General features: G+C 49.9%; 9 protein-coding genes across 9 annotated transcripts; 7 read left to right on the top strand and 2 right to left on the bottom strand.

Annotated features, from left to right (window-relative positions):
* Window positions 1-804: 804 nt before the first annotated feature.
* On the top strand, window positions 805-2972 carry N7446_000069 (putative C6 transcription factor; the record flags this gene model as incomplete). The annotated part of the gene is made up of 6 exons (XM_058508836.1): window positions 805-876; window positions 924-1033; window positions 1089-1174; window positions 1228-1871; window positions 1929-2659; window positions 2705-2972. 6 exons carry the CDS (start codon window positions 805-807, stop codon window positions 2970-2972), a joined length of 1911 nt encoding a protein of 636 aa, XP_058377815.1.
* Window positions 2973-3638: 666 nt separating this feature from the next.
* med7 (mediator complex subunit MED7) lies at window positions 3639-4467 on the bottom strand (the record flags this gene model as incomplete). The annotated part of the gene is made up of 2 exons (XM_058508835.1): window positions 3639-4151; window positions 4207-4467. 2 exons carry the CDS (start codon window positions 4465-4467, stop codon window positions 3639-3641), a joined length of 774 nt encoding a protein of 257 aa, XP_058377814.1.
* A 145-nt stretch (window positions 4468-4612) lies between these two features.
* N7446_000067 (phosphatase PAP2 family protein) lies at window positions 4613-5749 on the top strand. Its single transcript, XM_058508834.1, has 4 exons — window positions 4613-4776; window positions 4828-4918; window positions 4970-5309; window positions 5364-5749. The coding sequence occupies exons 1-4, from the start codon at window positions 4636-4638 to the stop codon at window positions 5731-5733; spliced, it is 942 nt and encodes a 313-aa protein (XP_058377813.1). The 5' UTR covers window positions 4613-4635; the 3' UTR covers window positions 5734-5749.
* A 163-nt stretch (window positions 5750-5912) lies between these two features.
* On the bottom strand, window positions 5913-6707 carry N7446_000066 (putative alanine--tRNA ligase; the record flags this gene model as incomplete). The annotated part of the gene is made up of 1 exon (XM_058508833.1): window positions 5913-6707. The coding sequence occupies one exon, from the start codon at window positions 6705-6707 to the stop codon at window positions 5913-5915; it is 795 nt and encodes a 264-aa protein (XP_058377812.1).
* Window positions 6708-6995: 288 nt separating this feature from the next.
* On the top strand, window positions 6996-8210 carry N7446_000065 (polysaccharide deacetylase family protein; the record flags this gene model as incomplete). The annotated part of the gene is made up of 3 exons (XM_058508832.1): window positions 6996-7031; window positions 7122-7668; window positions 7719-8210. The coding sequence occupies 3 exons, from the start codon at window positions 6996-6998 to the stop codon at window positions 8195-8197; spliced, it is 1062 nt and encodes a 353-aa protein (XP_058377811.1). The 3' UTR covers window positions 8198-8210.
* Window positions 8211-8411: 201 nt separating this feature from the next.
* Window positions 8412-10127, top strand: N7446_000064 (Zn(II)2Cys6 transcription factor; the record flags this gene model as incomplete). The annotated part of the gene is made up of 1 exon (XM_058508831.1): window positions 8412-10127. One exon carries the CDS (start codon window positions 8412-8414, stop codon window positions 10125-10127), a length of 1716 nt encoding a protein of 571 aa, XP_058377810.1.
* Window positions 10128-10664: 537 nt separating this feature from the next.
* On the top strand, window positions 10665-12906 carry N7446_000063 (uncharacterized protein). Its single transcript, XM_058508830.1, has 2 exons — window positions 10665-11918; window positions 11972-12906. The coding sequence occupies exons 1-2, from the start codon at window positions 10809-10811 to the stop codon at window positions 12728-12730; spliced, it is 1869 nt and encodes a 622-aa protein (XP_058377809.1). The 5' UTR covers window positions 10665-10808; the 3' UTR covers window positions 12731-12906.
* Window positions 12907-12995: 89 nt separating this feature from the next.
* Window positions 12996-14566, top strand: N7446_000062 (F-actin-capping protein subunit alpha). The gene is made up of 7 exons (XM_058508829.1): window positions 12996-13164; window positions 13257-13275; window positions 13382-13497; window positions 13560-13649; window positions 13715-13767; window positions 13818-13955; window positions 14048-14566. Exons 1-7 carry the CDS (start codon window positions 13108-13110, stop codon window positions 14394-14396), a joined length of 822 nt encoding a protein of 273 aa, XP_058377808.1. The 5' UTR covers window positions 12996-13107; the 3' UTR covers window positions 14397-14566.
* Window positions 14567-14851: 285 nt separating this feature from the next.
* On the top strand, window positions 14852-15645 carry N7446_000061 (PEX11 domain protein; the record flags this gene model as incomplete). The annotated part of the gene is made up of 3 exons (XM_058508828.1): window positions 14852-15005; window positions 15084-15238; window positions 15286-15645. The coding sequence occupies 3 exons, from the start codon at window positions 14852-14854 to the stop codon at window positions 15643-15645; spliced, it is 669 nt and encodes a 222-aa protein (XP_058377807.1).
* Window positions 15646-17058: the final 1413 nt, after the last annotated feature.

Here is a 17058-nt window from a genome sequence, read left to right as displayed (position 1 = left end):
CAGTCTCATTCTTGGGTTTTAAATTTCGGCAGTTTCAGTCTAAAGTGGGATACAGACGATATATGGTTGCCTGCTTGGCCTATATTTTCTCCCTTCTTCATTCCCCAACTCGCTGTCTTCAGCCCTACACACCTGACTCGAGGCTTTGACCGAGGTAAGCTTCTATTTCGTATGATTGTGTTGCTCATCTAATCGCGATGTATCCCAGTTCCAACACCTCTCTCCGCCATGGCTGCCACCTCCGTCTCCGAGCCTTTCAACTTCACCCTCCCTTCTAGCAGCTCCGGCAGCTCGATTAAAAAGCCCATCAAGTCTGTTTCCAAGCCATGCTTCGGATGTGACTGCGGAGATGAAGAGTGCGACTGCTGTATCTGCACTGTGATGTGAGCTGGCTGCCGTCAGCCTCGATTCATCTCTATTTCGATCGAATTCCCCCATTTCCTCCATTTTTTCCAGTTCCTCGGGATTTCCTTGCGGTTGAACCTCGTCTGACCGCGTAGAGCGGCAAAAACAAGAACAATGCGCGGAGCATATGTGATCAGCGTTCGGGATTTAGTTTATCTGGATTCTGCACACCTACGCGATACCAGGACGTCCATTCCAGCCATAATGTACCGTCTAATACATCAGAACCCTTTGTCTATCATTCCTCTACTTCCACCATCTCCAGCTTTTGTACTCTCCAACTAAAGAAACTCTAAATTTCGCAAATGGCTGAGTCAGCGGGGTATCTTTTGTATCTTTGTCAGCGGGATACAGCGGAGTTCCCCTCTCCGAGCATCAAGTCCTGTAGACATCATTCCAATGGATCCTTCGAACGCAGATGAACCCCGTAAGAGGGCCGCCCGTGCTTGTGACTCATGCTACAAGCGAAAGGTATATCTTATGACCCTCTAGTCTATTCCGCCGCTAATGCCGCCAAGATTAAATGCGACGCGGCGGTTCCTCAGTGTAATTGGTGCAGCCACCACAATATCCCTTGCACATTCGATCGTGTAGTGCACAGAAAAAGGAAAGGTGGTGATGATGAGGGGTCAGTCACCCCCTGTTCCCTTTGTACTTCCTATACATGTGTCTGACCAATATAGTCGCCCCAAAGTCTCACGGCTGTCGGAGCGAATTAGCCGCATTGAGCGGCTGCTAGCAGAGAATTTGACGCGACATCAAATATCAGGTACACTACTATTCAGAAAATTATTTAACAAAGTCCTCATTGACACCGAACAGAATGTGAGGATACGTCTCAATCTCCTCGGGCCAGTACAACGGCCAGCAATTCCCCCAGCACCCATCAGCCCCCAGACTCGTCAGCTCGCGTTCATTTTGCAGGAAAAGAATTGGGCGTCATCAGCCTACTTACTGGCACGCCATTTCTTTTCCCTGAGGGTCGGGCGTGGATTGAAGCTCGTACAGGGCAAAGTATTTCAATTGACAGACTCAGCCCAGCACGAGCACCATGGGAAAAAGAGCGCGGCCAGAGTTTCAATACCCTTTTGATGAATATGAATGCTCTCAATCCATTCGAATTACCTGACTTCGGGGTCTTGCAGGTCCACCTCGAGGCATTCAAGGCCTCAAAGGTGATGCGACGCATCTTTCCCATCATAGATTTTGAACTCTTTGATGAGACCATCAGAACTGCTTACAAACATCCGGGTCCAACCTTCGGCTATGGACAAGCTAGTGCGCGAGTCTGTGTCATTGTATTTATTACCTTCGTTTCTCGCCTTCCTCTTGTGAAGGAAATGGTTGCTGCTTTGAACATGACTCCAGTTGACCATGATCTACTTGCTACGAGAGCACAGTTTTTGATGCCTCAAGTGCTTCAAGAGAGTCCTAGTCTAGACTCTGCCCAGGCTCTCACCATTTTGGTAAGTTAGCCCCTCAATTTCTATATGCTACTTTGACAACAACTGACTGGTGACTAGACTCTCGTTGAACTATCGGCTGGAAATATGCAGGCAACAAATTACTATGCCGGAATCACAGCACGATTGATTTTTATGCTTGGTGGGAACATACCGGACGGCCAGGCCTACTCGTTTGATAAACGCCGCCAGCAAAAGGACCAACAACTACGAAACTTATTCTGGATCTGCTACACAATGGACAAAGATATTTCACTCCGCACCGGCCAGCCGCCTACGATCAGCGATGAAAACTGTGACCTGACACTGCCGCCGGGCTATCTCGAACGAGCATTCCTGGACGTGGAAGACGAGGATGCGCCGTTCCTGGGACCAGTCTTTCCCTTTGACCTACGTCTGAGCATAATCAAGTCTCGTGCGCACAGAGAGCTCTATTCCGTGAGCAGTCTTCGAAAATCCGATGCCGAGCTCCTCAAGTCAATTCGGGAACTAGATGACGAGCTTGAAGAGTGGCGTCTTTCGGTTCCTCCGACATGGCGTCCAACCATGTCATTTTCTCCAGAGACATCTGATCCCAATATGGGTATGCACAGTGTCTTGCTGCGGTTAAATTATCATTTGTGCATGGCTATCATTCACCAAGCAAGTGGGAGGTGTAAATCATGGATGGAAGGGCAAAGTGGCATGGTGGATGGAGTGAGTTCGAGTATGGCTCTTTCGGTAGAGGCTAGTCGATCCAGTCTCTGTTACCTCGAGGCGGCAGAACATGTGGTGGTCGATGGGGTATTCTGGTAAGTTGTCTTATACTATCCATAGGTCAAAGCTAACTGTTCTAGGACACTCATCTTCTACCCCATGTCTGCGCTACTCACCATTTTCTGCAGCATCCTTCAAAACCCACTTGATCCACATTCGCGCGAAGATTTGGACCGACTAAAGGTTGCCACTGTCATGATGGAGCGTGTATTTTCACGAAAACTGCCAGAGAATGAGCTTGTACACTTCAAGATGGTCGCCGACTTCGTTACGGAGTTGAAGCGACTGGCTGAATGTGCCATTGACAAGGCCTGGGCAGAGCAGCGTGCCAGCCACATGGCGAAATGATTGAGGGATCTTTTCCGGCAACTGGCCACCACTTAATACACAGTTTACGGGCTATCAATAATAGGATTTACGATGACATGAATTGCATTATGCAGGAAATATTTGGTAGATTCTCTTCAGCTACCGACATAGTCTCATACACATTAATTAAAGGAAACTACCATTCAATCCATCTGGTCGAGTAGAATCCTGGTTCCTGCTATTATGCAGGCAACAGAAGGCAATTTGCTCCATTTCACGTTCAGAACAGACTGCCACCCTGGCTACCTGAGCTGAGGTGATGGATTTGGGGCAGTCGATCACGATCCACTGTATGGCGCACGGCTAGGAGGTCCCTGATCGCCGAGGCTTGCAGCCCTTGTCAATATTCGTGCAGGGGTAGCACGACCCACATGACATGCAATTCATACATTCTTGGTCACTATCATGATGAAATGGGTTCTCACGCCCATGCCGCCAGTCGAGACTGTAACGAACGTCATTGCCAATTTGGGTACCCTTGTTCTTGGGAGACTGCATCGCTCGGGTGTAAAATTCATGGCCAAGCTTGACGCTTTGTAAGCTAGGTAACCAGCGCGATATCATTTGAAAGAGACGGTTGAACCAGTCCTGTTGTTCAATCCGCAGACGAAAATTTTGTGGCGTATAAATCAAGCACCAATGATTTCACTCCTCTTTGCCGAGTAAATCCCAAATCAGCCGAGAGTGGGCATCTGCCTTCTCCTTCAGCGCTATGCTCGGGTTGGTATTCTCCGTAGATTCGATGGAGCCCACGCGGTTGCCTTCAGCTTGCAACTGCTCCAGGACACCCTCGACCTCTGCCTTGACCTTGTCCATTTGCTTGATTTCCTCGCGAGTGTGGCTGAGCTGCTCTTCCATCATCATGATGAGTGACTCGCGGGCCTGGTGCGGGCGGTAGAGGTTGAGAAGATGGTGGGCGTTGATAAATAGGTTGCGCATATCCTCCACCTTGGATTGATATTGCTCTGGGGACACAGATAGAATTCCGACGAATTCCAGGAAATTGAGGAGGAGGGACTTGCTGATCTTGAGGAGGTAATAGGCATGGTTGAGAGGAGGTGAGGGATGCGAAGGGTCCTGGTCGGCGTCGGCTGTGGCAGGTTCTGGGTAGAGCTGTTCAATTCCCTGGTCTTTCAACGATGGCAACACGGTCGACATCTTAAGTCACAGTCAGTCATCTTCTACTGTAGACATCTCAGGTGGGGGAACAAACCGTTTGCAATTCCCCAAAGACGCTATACTGCCCCGTTGGAATATCGGGGGGCACGAGATATCTAAGCTCATCTGGGATCTCTAGAGCGCGCAGCTCTGCTGCTGACCATTCCTTCTTCTTGTTTGGCCGGCCATCTTCGTCCTTGGAAGCTTCGGCTTTGATATGCTCGAGCTTGTCGATATTCTCGCGTGTAAAGTGTTTCCACAGCGGTGGTGGGGGCGCAAAGGCTGTAGGGACAGGTGGCTGACTCGGATCAGCCATGATCTGGGTATGGGCAGAAGCGAAGATTGAAAGAAGAACGAAGGCGTAGGTGAAGATGAAGGTGAGTGGAGAGCGGTGTGGTCCGTGCGGCCGCAATGTGTCGACAACCTGCGCCGCTTCAACTTCTGATCGACTCGGGGTTTCTGGAGATATCGGGGGTACATCGAAATGCCTCACAATGGTTTGGGGAATGGGTCAACCCCAATTCTACAGCGCGTCGGGCTCGCCGGGGCCGCTGCTCGTTTTGCGCAACGCTCCTATGCCGCCGACTACATCGCATTGGGGTTTCTAGTAGCAGGTTGGGTCTTGGTAAGTCGCATTACCAGCTGGTTTATATGATACTAACTGTCAGATGTTTAGGTGCAACTCGTGAAGCCATTTCATCGGATGTTTTCCCTCGACAATAGGGCCATCCAGTACCCATTTGCTGTTCATGAACGAGTTCCTGTTTGTGAGTTCTCCGCAATCGCATAACCTACACATCTTTTACTGATGGATCTAGTGTGGTCTGTTATATTCGCTGGCGTCATTCCTTTTCTCATCATCCTTACTTGGTCCGCAATGTGTCGTCCCGGTGTGCAAAAGACACAAGTAACGGTACTTGGGCTGCTCGTCGCCTTGATGTTGACATCGCTCCTCACGGACATAATCAAGAATGCGGTGGGAAGGCCACGTCCAGATTTACTATCACGCTGCAAACCCTCTCGAGGTACATCGAGCAATGCGTTGGTCGCATGGACCGTCTGCACAGAACCAAACCAGCACATTCTACAAGAGGGATGGAGGAGCTTTCCTAGTGGACACAGCAGCTTCTCCTTTGGTGGTCTGGGTTACCTATCTCTGTGAGTACTGGTCAGCTCCAACCCCGAGAAACTTCAATCTTACCCAATATATAGTTTCTTGTGCGGTCAAATGCACGTCTTCAGGCCCCGCACCGATCTTGGGCGTTGTCTGTTGGCATTCTTTCCATTGCTATGTGCTCTGTTGGTTGCCATCTCACGTTTGGATGATTATCGACACGATGTCTACGATGTAACATGCGGAGGACTTCTGGGCATGTTGATAGCCTGGTTCTCCTACCGCCGTTACTATCCGCCACTGCGCTCGGTTCTGTGTGATATCCCCTATGACAAATCGGACCTCGCTGGACCGGACGGCTTTACTAAGTTGGATGACGAGGAGCAGGCTCTGTCGCGGCCATTCAGTCCACGTTCTGGCCCGTCTCAGGAGAGCTATCAGCTTGAAGAAACCGAGCCATCTCGATAAACTGGGTATTGACTATACGTAAATTTTAACCCATGTTCTCTAAAACTGAAATAACCACATTGGCGTTCCTATCTTGTCAAGATCTCTTGGTTCTCTCATGCAAGCGGTTGAGTATCGTAAGGCATAATCTATTGAGCTCTTTAGGCTCTCATGTATCCGAGTGCCTGGTATGGTCAATATTATTTCACCACATAGCTGACACGCGAGTTGCCTGTCTTTCTTGATATCTTCTTCACTGTCACAGGCCCACACAAGTCCGTAGTATCGACATGCGTGCCTCCACAAGGATACACTTCAGCCCCAACAATGTTTACCACACGGGACTTTTCACCAGCGGGGACCAGACTGCGATCTGGTATCAATCGTTCCAGTCCGCGCGAACGGAAATCATCTTCGTCCCACCACTCGATCTGAACGGGCATCTTGGCAGCGACATATTCATCTAGTCTCTGCTGGATAGGGTCTTTCCATTTTCCCTCGATTGAGCCTTTGAATTCACATGCTGCTGAGTCGGGGAAGTGAGAGGCCTTCAATTCATCGAAGTTCTCGATCTCCTTCTCCAGCAGATGTCGGACTGCGGAACCGAGTACATGGCCTGCGGTATGAAGGCGGGAGTAAAGCAGACGCTTCTCGACATCAATTGCCTGCTCAACTGCTTCCCCGTCCTTGAAAAGCGAAGATGAATCCCCGAAAAGGCCGAGGTGAAGCACTTGTCCATTGGCATCCATGCGAACTGCCGTGACGGTGAAAGTGCTAACAGGGCCTTTGATCACGCCTATGTCGGAGGGTTGACCACCTCCCTGGGGATGGAAGATGGTCTTCTCGGTCACAACGACATGGCAATCGTTGGCATCCTTGAAGAGCTGCCGGCTAGATTCGTCCAGTATATTGAAAGGGTGAACAGCGGTCACAATGGTCTCAAGGTTGTGAAGACTTGCGTCTTGCTGAAAGGCGAGATATGTGCGGGAGGTCATTGTATGAGGTTAAGGTGGTTGTTTAGAGGGTAAGACCGTAAAGATATAGGAGAAGACGCATAGAAATTGCATGCGGGGCCATGTCGGTCAAAGGGCGTGTTCTATTAACTCATAGATAACGATCTGATCAGTCAAAAACAAAAACTATGCACTGGGAGGGAATCGAACCCCCGCCACTACTTTGGAAGAGTAGTATTCTACCACTGAACTACCAGAGCGGACTTATATTCTTTCGGTCCTATCTACGTCTCTTGAACTGCTAGAGTGCAATACTATTTAAGGAAGTGCATGGTAATTGAAGACGCCAATCCAGAAATTGCCAAGGTATTAACTCAATAGTCTCTCAAACACGAAGCCAGCAAATTAGTTTTCACTTAACATGGCAAGTATAGACCGGGTCTGAGGGTTGTATAGGGGATCGGCAAAAAAGAGATCCCCTTGTCTTTCCCTTTCGGCCAAAGCGGGCAACTTTATTCCTCACTACTTTCTACTCCCCACCACTTCAAGTTCACCATGTCTAAACCACGAGTTCGGATTCTACTCTCGGTCGACTTCGATGCCGTGTCAGGCTTCTTAGGCACCGGTGCTTCTCCCACAACCAATCTCGCCGATTACAGCAGTGGCTTCTTCGCAGCCCAAGTAGGAGTGCCGCGCCTATTGCGACTCTTTAAGAAACATGAAATCGCTTCCTCGGTGACCTGGTTCATTCCGGGCCATTCAATGGAGTCATTTCCGAAAGAGACCAAAGCGATTGTCGATTCTGGTGCGGAAATCGGCTGTCATGGATATGCCCACGAGGGTTCCACCCAAATGACCGAGTCTCAGGAGAGGGACGTTATCACGAAATGTATGCAGTTGGCAACCGACTTGACAGGAAAAAAGCCTCGTGGGTGGAGAGCTCCCTTATATCAATTGCGAACGAATACCATTAATGTCCTGGAGGAACTTGGATTCTTATACGGTATGCGGTGGCAATTCTTTTCCTACAATGAAATACTAACCATCAACTAGATTCTTCTCTCACGCACCATGATTCGGCGCTCTACTTCATCCCTAAAATGCCCGAGCCTACGGCCATTGACTTCTCGCCTTCCAATTCTGCTTCCACTTGGATGAAGCCTCTCCCTCTCCCGGCGGCCAGGACTTCCGAAACCCTGGTTGAAATTCCCTGTAATTGGTATATGGAGGATATGACCCCGATGCAGTTCCTTCCAGCTGCTGAGAACTCTCACGGGTTTGTTAGCCCGATGACGATTGAGCAGAATTGGAAGTCTCGGTTTGAGTTCCTGTACAGCGAAGCCCTTGACAAGGCCGAGGAGGATTCTAGCCCCCAGGGGTTCATCTTCCCTTTGGTGCTGCACCCGGATACTAGTGGAATGGCCCATGTTGCTGGCATGATCGACCGAATGATCAGATGGCTCAAGCAGCAGGATGTCGAATTTGTCACATTTGGTGACTGTGCAGCCGAATGGAAAAAGGAACAGTCTTAATAGCAGAGTACCTTTCAGAATAAACATATACAGTATTCAACTCTGCTGTATAATGTATATAAAAGTGCCAAATGGTTCCCGCTCTGACATATGCGGGGACGATAGACCCTTATCGCCACTGAGACCCAATTTTTTTGTTCCTTCAACTACTCGACCAACTTCATCCAGACCCCGACAGGGCTCATCCACAAGACCATGTAAAATTAATTCTCAGATGCCACGAAGAAAAGCTGCAGACCGCACGGGCCCGGTCAAGACCCGGTCTCGCGATGGCTGCAAAGAATGTCGCGCGAGTCGTGTCCGCTGCGACACCAAAAAGCCTCGCTGCACACGCTGCTGGGAGAAAGGATTGCCATGCACTAAGAACCTGGTTCTGAAATGGGAATCGGAATTCGCCAGTCGTGGCATGGCCTTTGGTCGTGCGGGCGTTTGGAGCAAATCTCAAACCGCGAGCCCATCCACTCCTAGTTCCATTTCTTCTATACAGGAGTGGTGCCCTGTACCGAATGTTCGCTCTTGGGGCTTTATAAACAGCGGTGTTTCGACTTTTGAACGCCCAGATGAAGTCAATGTGGACTTTAACGAGCTGAATGCGATCATCACCGTTGGCCAGAGCTCTATCTCGCTATTTCCTAGAAATGAGACGGCTGATCAACTATGGTCGTGGCTACAGCATCTCCCGTACCTCGGTGGACTGGCCATGAATTTCGATGTTAGTCTTCCGCCTTCCCTCGCGCTGTTTCCAGAACTCTCCAAATCGGGGCATGGAGAGCTATTCGATTATTATCTACAACAAGTGTGTCCACGAACGACAGCTAGCTCTGCTTTCTCGTCACCATTTGCTTCCGTCATTCTTCCGTTTTGCCTGTCTGCATCTCCCACTCTCTTCAAGGCGATTCAAGCATTGGGAGCATGCCACTGGTCAAGGCTCAACCCGAGCTACAGTGCTATCGGACTGCGGTTCAAATCAGAGGCCCTGAGAGACCTTCGCCGACGTCTCTCTTCCGAGGGAAGTTTGACCTGCTCCATGGATCCCGAAGTGTTGGTTATCATGATCATGCTATGTCTATATGAGATAGTAGACAAATGCGATCAACAATGGACGATCCATCTCAAAGGCGCCAATGATCTGATTCGACTCCGAAGAAAACAACAAAATACACTATCTCAGTCAACAGCACCATCGGATCCTGTGACGAGTTTTGCAGAGCAATTTTTCGCTTTCCAAGATGTTATGGGTCGAACAGCCTGTGCTAAGGAGGTCTTGTTTGGCACAGACTATTGGAAAACGGACGAGCGAAACATTGATCTTTGGATGGGTTGTAGTCCCGAATTAGTTTCAGTTTTGGCAAAGATCACAGATATGAGCCGAACAAGGAGGCAAAATACGTCTGATGCTGACAAGGCTTCTTATGCCCTGCGTGCTGCTTCCCTTGAACGCCAGCTGGAGGGTTTGGTTCAGGAGGTCGGAGAGGGGGACGATGAAGTCCTTGCACTAGTTGCAGATGCCAAGCGACTGGCAGCAGTGCTATACCTCCACTGTGCAGTGTACGGGGCTTCTCCCACCACCCCTTTGGTGAAAAGTTATGTCCGCCAGATCCTTCGGCTCATTTCGGATCTTCTCGATCGCAACCTGCTGGCCAATGTGACATGGCCAGTCTTTGTGGCCGCTGTGGAGCTTGATCCATCAGATGACGAGGTGTTCCCTGACTCTGAAACCGAGTCAGGGTCTGGACGGGCAATTGTGCTGCGCGCCCTTGCAACAATGGCCGATTCGACCATCTCGAATATTGCAAGGACCCGAGCAGTGATCACCAAATTATGGCAGACACGGGATTTTGATCTGCTCAAAGGAGCTTCTCTTCATGATGACTGCAATGATTGGGAGTGGCATGTGGTTCCAATCAGCAATGCCATGAGTCTGGCTTGATGTCCATGTAATTATAACGAAATAAATTTGAATTCACAGATTACTAATTTAACTATGTTTCAATGAAGGCGTTGTCCCGTTGAAGGCCAGTCAACCAGTCCTATACTCCCGGGCTGAAAGGGTCACTTCTCCAGGTTTGTTAATTATGCCTCTTCTTTGTTTGAATTTCTCGCTGGGATTTGCTAGATGATCAAAATTGTAAGTACCAACGTTAAACTTGCACAAATAATTTCATAATTGCAGTGGAAAAGTATCGCGAATAAAGTAGAAGTGCAAGGGTCTGATATACGTACAGTGGAATTGTCCAGCAAGGATAATTAGGGATACGTTAGTTGACCTGAAACATTTAGTGCAGTGGAGAGAGCCAAAATAAGCGTTAAAATACGAATACATCAAATGGTTTGCACAATTTGGAGCTGTCGGGAGATTTATATAGCTCATGACATGGTAAAGGGTGTCCGTATCCGGTTAGCGTGTCATCTGATCTGCATGTTAACCGCTTGGGGCCAGCGACCTCATACCGATCTTAGACGTCACATCCACTGGTATACCGTGTGAATAACGCTTTAAGGCATCGTGCGTGTATCCTGCCATCAGTCGTGGTATAAATCCCAATTGATACCGGGAAATGATGCCCGCCGTGCGCCTTGCTCGAGATTGAAGATCAAGTTCACTCGGATAATGGCCCAGGCGCGACCTTCAGCGCCAGGGCGCAGCACTTCAGCTCACATATTTGAGAGCAAGCTCAGTCAACAATTATCACAACCACAGCAATCGCCAGATCTACAACTCGAACCCACGACGCGCTCTTCACGCTCGTTATCTGATGCGTCCAAACCTACCTCCCAGCCATCCACCGGGGATTTGAGCCGCCCACCAAGCAAAGACGATGGGATTCCTGCTCTTCCTGCGACTCCAAGACGCTCAAGTGTTTCGCATCCCAGCTTATCACTAAACCTGCCTTCCAAAACCGCCGCGTCGCCCTCCCTTAACCGCGCTCCTCTATCACCCAAATTAGATCCATCACATATTTACGGATCCCCGGGATCCGTTCTACCACGGCGATCTCGAGGCCTCGACTTTTCTCGCGCCTGTACCAATCTCCACCATTCCACCCTCGCCGAATCCTCCCCCGATTCATCTCCAACAGTAGGAGGGCGGGGTATGGCAATCCCCCAGCGGCGCGGATCGCCTGGCGCGACCTCTGTCCCTCCATTCTCGACATCGGGCCCAGCGGATCGTGCGACGATATCAAGCTCCATGTCGAGTGTAAATATGATGGAATCAGACACAAGTAGTAGCGAGGAGGAGGATGAATCGATGGGGGACCGCGACGACATAATGCTCAATACGCCACAAGCAACGCGCATGGGTAATGCGTCCAACTCATTTGCTAGCAATATCCAAAGTCCAGGAAATGAGTGGATGGGTGGTTATTCACAAGCTGCTGCCAGTTTGATGAGTTTCCAGCGTGCTCGTTTTCGCAAGGGACGAAGTCGACACAGCTCAAGCAGCGCAAGTGGAAACAGCTCGAAGCCTAGTCCCACGCCACATTCTCCCCCAATCATGAAGAGTGTCGAGCACTCCGCGGGTTACTTTGCACCTCGACAGACTGCGCATACTCGCAGAGAGTCTCTCAGCTTGGGCACTCGCGACTTGCGTCTGTCCGATATGAGCGACGACGGCGAAAGTCGTGCGACGCGCGGCGGAAGCCCGATTCCTGCCACCCATTCAGAAGGTGGGCCATTGGGAGTCATTCGGCGTGCTGTGACTCGTCGTGGGAGTTTACTTGTAAGTTATTTTCTTGTCTGCCTCGAAAGTGCAAATTCTAACTCATGTCACAGCCAAAAACGAAGACTTTTGCACGCATTCGCGCCGCTTTGATGGAGGAGGGTGCTCCGGTCGACAGTGATATGAAAAGGGAGGCAGAAGTCGTCCGGCAGGTCCGGGATACTGAGCCTGAAACAACGCCTGCACTCGGCGAATTCCCATCGCTAGAGCCACCTGCTCAGTTTGATGGGGTGTCATCTGATGACACGCTCGTCAAGGCCGGAATCGACACACCATCCAAGGGCAGTTTCAGCAAGCAAGCCAGTCGCAACTCTGGCGGCGTTGAGTTCTGGAACTCATTCGATGAGCGATACCGAACCCCACCTCCTCTGCGCCAGGGTGCTCCATCTGTCGCAGACGATGATATTTCCATGGATATGACCCCATCTACAACGATTGGTTCTACCGCTGCCGACTCGTCCAAGCCTCGCTCTCGCTCTTCTACCCCTCACCCACAGGGTATGGCAGCCATCGGCGAGATTTGTCGCAAGCGGCGTCGTGACGATGACTTCGATCCCAATCTCTTTAAGCGTCGGGCTGTGTCGCCCAGTGTGAGCGCCCATAGCAGCCCGGTGATGACCCATACCCACAATGTTAACATCAGTGATGCTGGACCAAACATCTGGGGTCCACCACCTAAGCCAGGACTCGGAGCACCTTTCTCTGAGCGGGAATCTGGCAATCGAATGACTCCTCCAGGGGGTACGAAACGTATCGGTCTGCAGGGGATGACCGAGGCGAGCGATGGTTTTATGAACATGAGCATTGATTGAACGGGAAGTTCTTGGCTTGCATTTATCTTAATTCGGGGGGATTCTTTCTTTTGGGTATTGCACTTTATTTTCTCTGCTTTTCACGGCATGGCGTTGGGGATCCCATGAAGATACACACATTCGTTATTTCAGCGACTTCAAGATACCACATTAATGCAATTGGTATGATATTTCGGCCATTTTACGAGAAACAGTGGCTGTAGCTGTAGCTGTAGATACTTGGCTGGCCACGTGCTTATCGCTCTCCGCCTCCAGCTCTTCTCTCCGCAAACTCACCTCCGATCACAACGTTTCAGTGCTCAATCTCTCTTGCCCTAAATTGCTTTCTGAGGCGTTTTCGCTGCTGTTCCTATTCTGAACCTTTACTTCCTTCCCCCATGGCTTCCACTGTCGAACTGGCATCCTCATTCATCGAGGGTGCCCCGCCCGGAGAGGTACGCATGTCAACAATGGCCCAGAACACTCATTCCCTGATCACTGTCCACTCGAAGCCCTGAACAACTGCTGACATGTTCTCTCTCTTCAGCTCGCGGATGTTGTTGCCGGTAAATAGCCCTCTGAATTCTATGCTCTCCCGATCCCCGACCCCCGCACCCCCGGCCTGTCCACATAAATATTGGTCCTGATTGCTGATCCTTGTCGCTGGACTAGATGTGCAAGCCCTGACCTCCGAGGGCGAGGATATCATTCCTTCCCTGGTTCCCGCATTCGAGCGGTACAATGAAGCGCAGCTCGCAACAGTCAAGCTGCCGGGATCAAGCCAGGAGGTGGGTGTCAACTTTCAACAGCACTCACCGGTCGTGTTGATATACTGACGCTCTCCTGGAAGGTTATTGTCAGCGAATTTAACAAGGTAGAGGGCAACCGCTATTTCGATACAGAAAGCCAGACCTCCTTTGAGATCGACCATACCACACAGGTAGGATGCATCCAATTGACTGCGACGGCGTATTGAAGGCTCACGGTTTTGAATGATGGAAATAGACTGCCTCTGCAGCCCAATCATCTCCTTTGGAGTCTCAGAATGCGGATTTGATGTAAGGAACCCGAATATCAAAGTCCTGGGGAAGAAACTGACCATGTCTAGTAAATCGCTGCTCAAGTCGTTCGGTGCCCATGCCCGTGAGCACTACCCCGACTGCTCCTATGGTGTCTACCCTATTGAGGATGACTCCGCCATTGCCATTCTCTTGGTCGCAAACCGATACTCCCCTAACAACTTCTGGTGAGCGGCTACTCTCCTTCGGCAATCTCGATAAAACTAATCATACTGGATGCCTCCCCGCCTGGGGAAGGCTGCCTGTTAAATCTCAATAGGAACGGTCGTTTCCGCACAATCTACCATGTCCCTGTCTCTTCTTCTACCACCCTGACCGGCAAGATCCACGTCGACGTGCACTACTACGAAGACGGCAACGTGGCGCTCAACACTACTAAGCCTGTCAGCATTTCTATCCCTTCCGTTTCCGCCGAATCTATTGTGTCGCGCATTGCAACGGCGGAGCGAGATTATCAGGAGGCTCTGAACCGGGCCTTTGTCCAGACAGCCGAGGGTGTATTCAAGGGTCTGCGGAGACAGCTCCCCATTACGCGGCAGAAGGTGGAATGGGAGAAGGTCGGTGGGTATCGTCTGGGTCAAGACATTTCAGGCGGCAAAGGACGGTAGAATACGGAGTACATTTGGAAATATTGCTGAGCAGTGATAAACCTGCTCGTAGACAGCTGGGCCGATATATCACTAATGTTTTGCAAGCATTGTCTCATTTCGTGTTTCAATTGATTCCACTTTGCAAACTTCAACATAGTTACGGAGTACCAGCTGGTGCTGAAACTGTCAATCTATATTATATATATTTCGGACTGGACATTGCTATAAACCTACACCAATGCCGTTAAAGACCACCAACACGAGGTCCAACCATCTTCAACAGTAATATATGACCATATATAAAAAAAAGGGATTGACAGCATTTCAACTACTTCTTATACCAGAACATGCAAGGCTGAATAAGCAAAGACTAGCGCACCTGGAGTGGCCGGGGATCAGCCCGCCTCCAACCCGTCGACACACAAAGACAATCTTGAGACGTCCATCCCGGAGAATAAAACAGCACCGCAGAAATGATTCAAAAGTTCTCTCGTTTCGTTAACTCCGGTGCTGGCCTGGAGAAGACCCTTCGCCTGATCCAATGCACGGCACAGGTTGTCGCTGCGCTCACCGTCAGCAGTGCCCTGGCCGTGCAATTGACGACGGTCAAGTTGCAATTGGCATTGGGTAAGTCGGCGTACACTCTATAGAAGAAGAAATCTGCATGTTTGGCCCTTTAGATGCTAACGTGAGTCTGGTGTCTAGCGCGGAGGTACTTCCGTTTCTTCGGGTTCATTGACTCCTTCCAGCGCATGTCTGCATTGCTAGGCAAGGATGGATTCGGCTCTGTGGGTGGACTGATTGAACTTGCTAAGTGGACCTGCTTTGGCCTCTATTTCGTCCTGGAGGACTTGACTACGGTATGTTGCTTGCTTTACTCTGAAAATTGGCACTGACTATGAATCAGCTTCATGCTATGGGTGTCTATGCAGTGTCCTGGCATGATTCCGTCATGGACCAAGCCAATACTTTCTGGCTCTATGCTCTCTCTTTCTCGGTTGCAGGTGGTATCTGGGCGCTCCTTTTCGGCCCCTCAGAGCAACCAGCCAAGAAAGATGGCGAGAAGAAGAAAGTCGAGCCCGAGAAAGCTGTTCCCGTCAAGGCGACTCCTTCCTCTGCTTTGATTCAGCAGATTGTGGTCGATAGCTGTGATTTGCTCATTCCACTGGAGCTTCTCAACTGGATGCCCACAGGAGATGTTGTGGTTGGATCCACCATGGTATTGAGTACATTGCTGACTGCTCAAAATATTTGGGCTCGGGTGTGAGGGTTGGATGTATCTTACATAGACAAAAGCAGTGTTATGTAGACATTAGATATAGATCTGTGTATATCAAGCGGAAGCGTATCAGAGAATAAAAAGAACGCGAGCCACACATAAGACAATTTGATCAAAATACCAAAGCACTACCGAGATTATTACCAATTAGTTTTTGAGGCAAATGTAAAAAGCAAAAACGAAAAAGAATGGACTCGCGGGGAATCGAACCCCGGACCACTCCCATGCTAAGGGAGTATTATACCACTAAACCACAAGCCCAGTTCAATGGAAGAAGTAGCCAAACTGTGCTACATGAGCCAAAACTACAGTTGGGATGGTCAACAGCTCAACCGGGAATGTTTCAGTCAACCTTCTCCAACTCACTGCCTCAAGCCCGTGCAATGCCTCCGTTATCGGAAATAAATGCTAGGGTGTCAGCGGAGGCAAGGAGGCTCTCTTTGCAGGAAGCGCAAGGTCAAGGCGAGCAAGACTGGGCCATTGCACCAACACATATAATGAGTGGCAGTGCGATGAGGGAAACCGTCTCGCGGGAATTGTGCTATCTATGGGAAAATCTGCCCCGGGTATTGGACCAGTATCCGGTTGGTCTTTGTTAATGAAAATCATACAAGTTGAGACGCTGTTCAGGAGAAACCAGACGAAGTCACGAACAATCGACCAGAATTGACAATACGGACGATGCTGGTCTCTCGGACTGCAAGTGCTCCAAAGTGGTCCAATATTGGACTGTCAGTTCCTCGATTCTTATTAGACTCTTAGTGGGAAAATCATGGGCATTGTTATTTTCTTGACCGGTTCACTTGCCCGCTGAGCCAGATGGCAGCCATGGACCACTGGGTTCGATTCCTCTGTTGTATACGCTCTGCCAGGATAAGAAAGCCGATGGGGCTCATCTTGCAAGCTTGCCGGCAGCCCTCCTGAAGCTGCGTGGTGTTCGACAACTCAGTGACCTACAACCCGGTCACCGTTTCACTTCGCGTTTACACAAATGGAATTGTATAGGATGTCACGCGTGGAGCAAGCTTTTGCTGACATTTGCACAGTTGATTCAATTTGTGGGCCTAAAAGATCCCATGCAGATTAATTTGGACCGACTGTTGGATATGCCGTCTATCAGATGACAGGCAGCATCGAAATTCTGAATGTTGTCCCACGGTTTCGCAATTGCTCTCCTTTGAGAAGACCGACCAGTCGAATGCATTGGCTGTGATGTCTTTCCCAGAACAGGGCAAGCACCTTAACATGCAATTCAGTCAGTGGCATTGAGGCATAGCAGAAGCATGGCTACCTCGCAAACACCCAAAACCCGATGGAAAAGCGAATTCTTCATCCTGATCTCACCTCGGCGGGTGTTTGGAATTATTCCCGTGGCACAAGAATCATTCTCCAACGGACACT

Source organism: Penicillium canescens, assembly GCF_028828765.1.
Source record: "Penicillium canescens strain IBT 15451 chromosome Unknown utg000001l_segment0_segment0, whole genome shotgun sequence".
Classification (NCBI taxonomy): Eukaryota; Fungi; Ascomycota; class Eurotiomycetes; order Eurotiales; family Aspergillaceae; genus Penicillium; species Penicillium canescens.
The sequence above is the reverse complement of the archived record's forward strand: the minus strand, read 5'-3'. Positions and strand labels throughout refer to the sequence as shown.

Bases quoted from the DNA above. Each gene is read 5' to 3' on its own strand.
- N7446_000067 (XM_058508834.1), top strand. From the start codon at position 4,636: ATGCCTCACAATGGTTTGGGGAATGGGTCAACCCCAATTCTACAGCGC. The intron at 4,777-4,827 runs GTAAGTCGCATT...TCAGATGTTTAG, and splicing joins TAGTAGCAGGTTGGGTCTTG to GTGCAACTCGTGAAGCCATT. The intron at 5,310-5,363 runs GTGAGTACTGGT...CCCAATATATAG, and splicing joins GGTCTGGGTTACCTATCTCT to TTTCTTGTGCGGTCAAATGC.
- N7446_000063 (XM_058508830.1), top strand. From the start codon at position 10,809: ATGGCCCAGGCGCGACCTTCAGCGCCAGGGCGCAGCACTTCAGCTCAC. The intron at 11,919-11,971 runs GTAAGTTATTTT...CTCATGTCACAG, and splicing joins CTCGTCGTGGGAGTTTACTT to CCAAAAACGAAGACTTTTGC.
- N7446_000062 (XM_058508829.1), top strand. From the start codon at position 13,108: ATGGCTTCCACTGTCGAACTGGCATCCTCATTCATCGAGGGTGCCCCG. The intron at 13,650-13,714 runs GTAGGATGCATC...TGATGGAAATAG, and splicing joins AGATCGACCATACCACACAG to ACTGCCTCTGCAGCCCAATC. The intron at 13,768-13,817 runs GTAAGGAACCCG...GACCATGTCTAG, and splicing joins TCTCAGAATGCGGATTTGAT to TAAATCGCTGCTCAAGTCGT.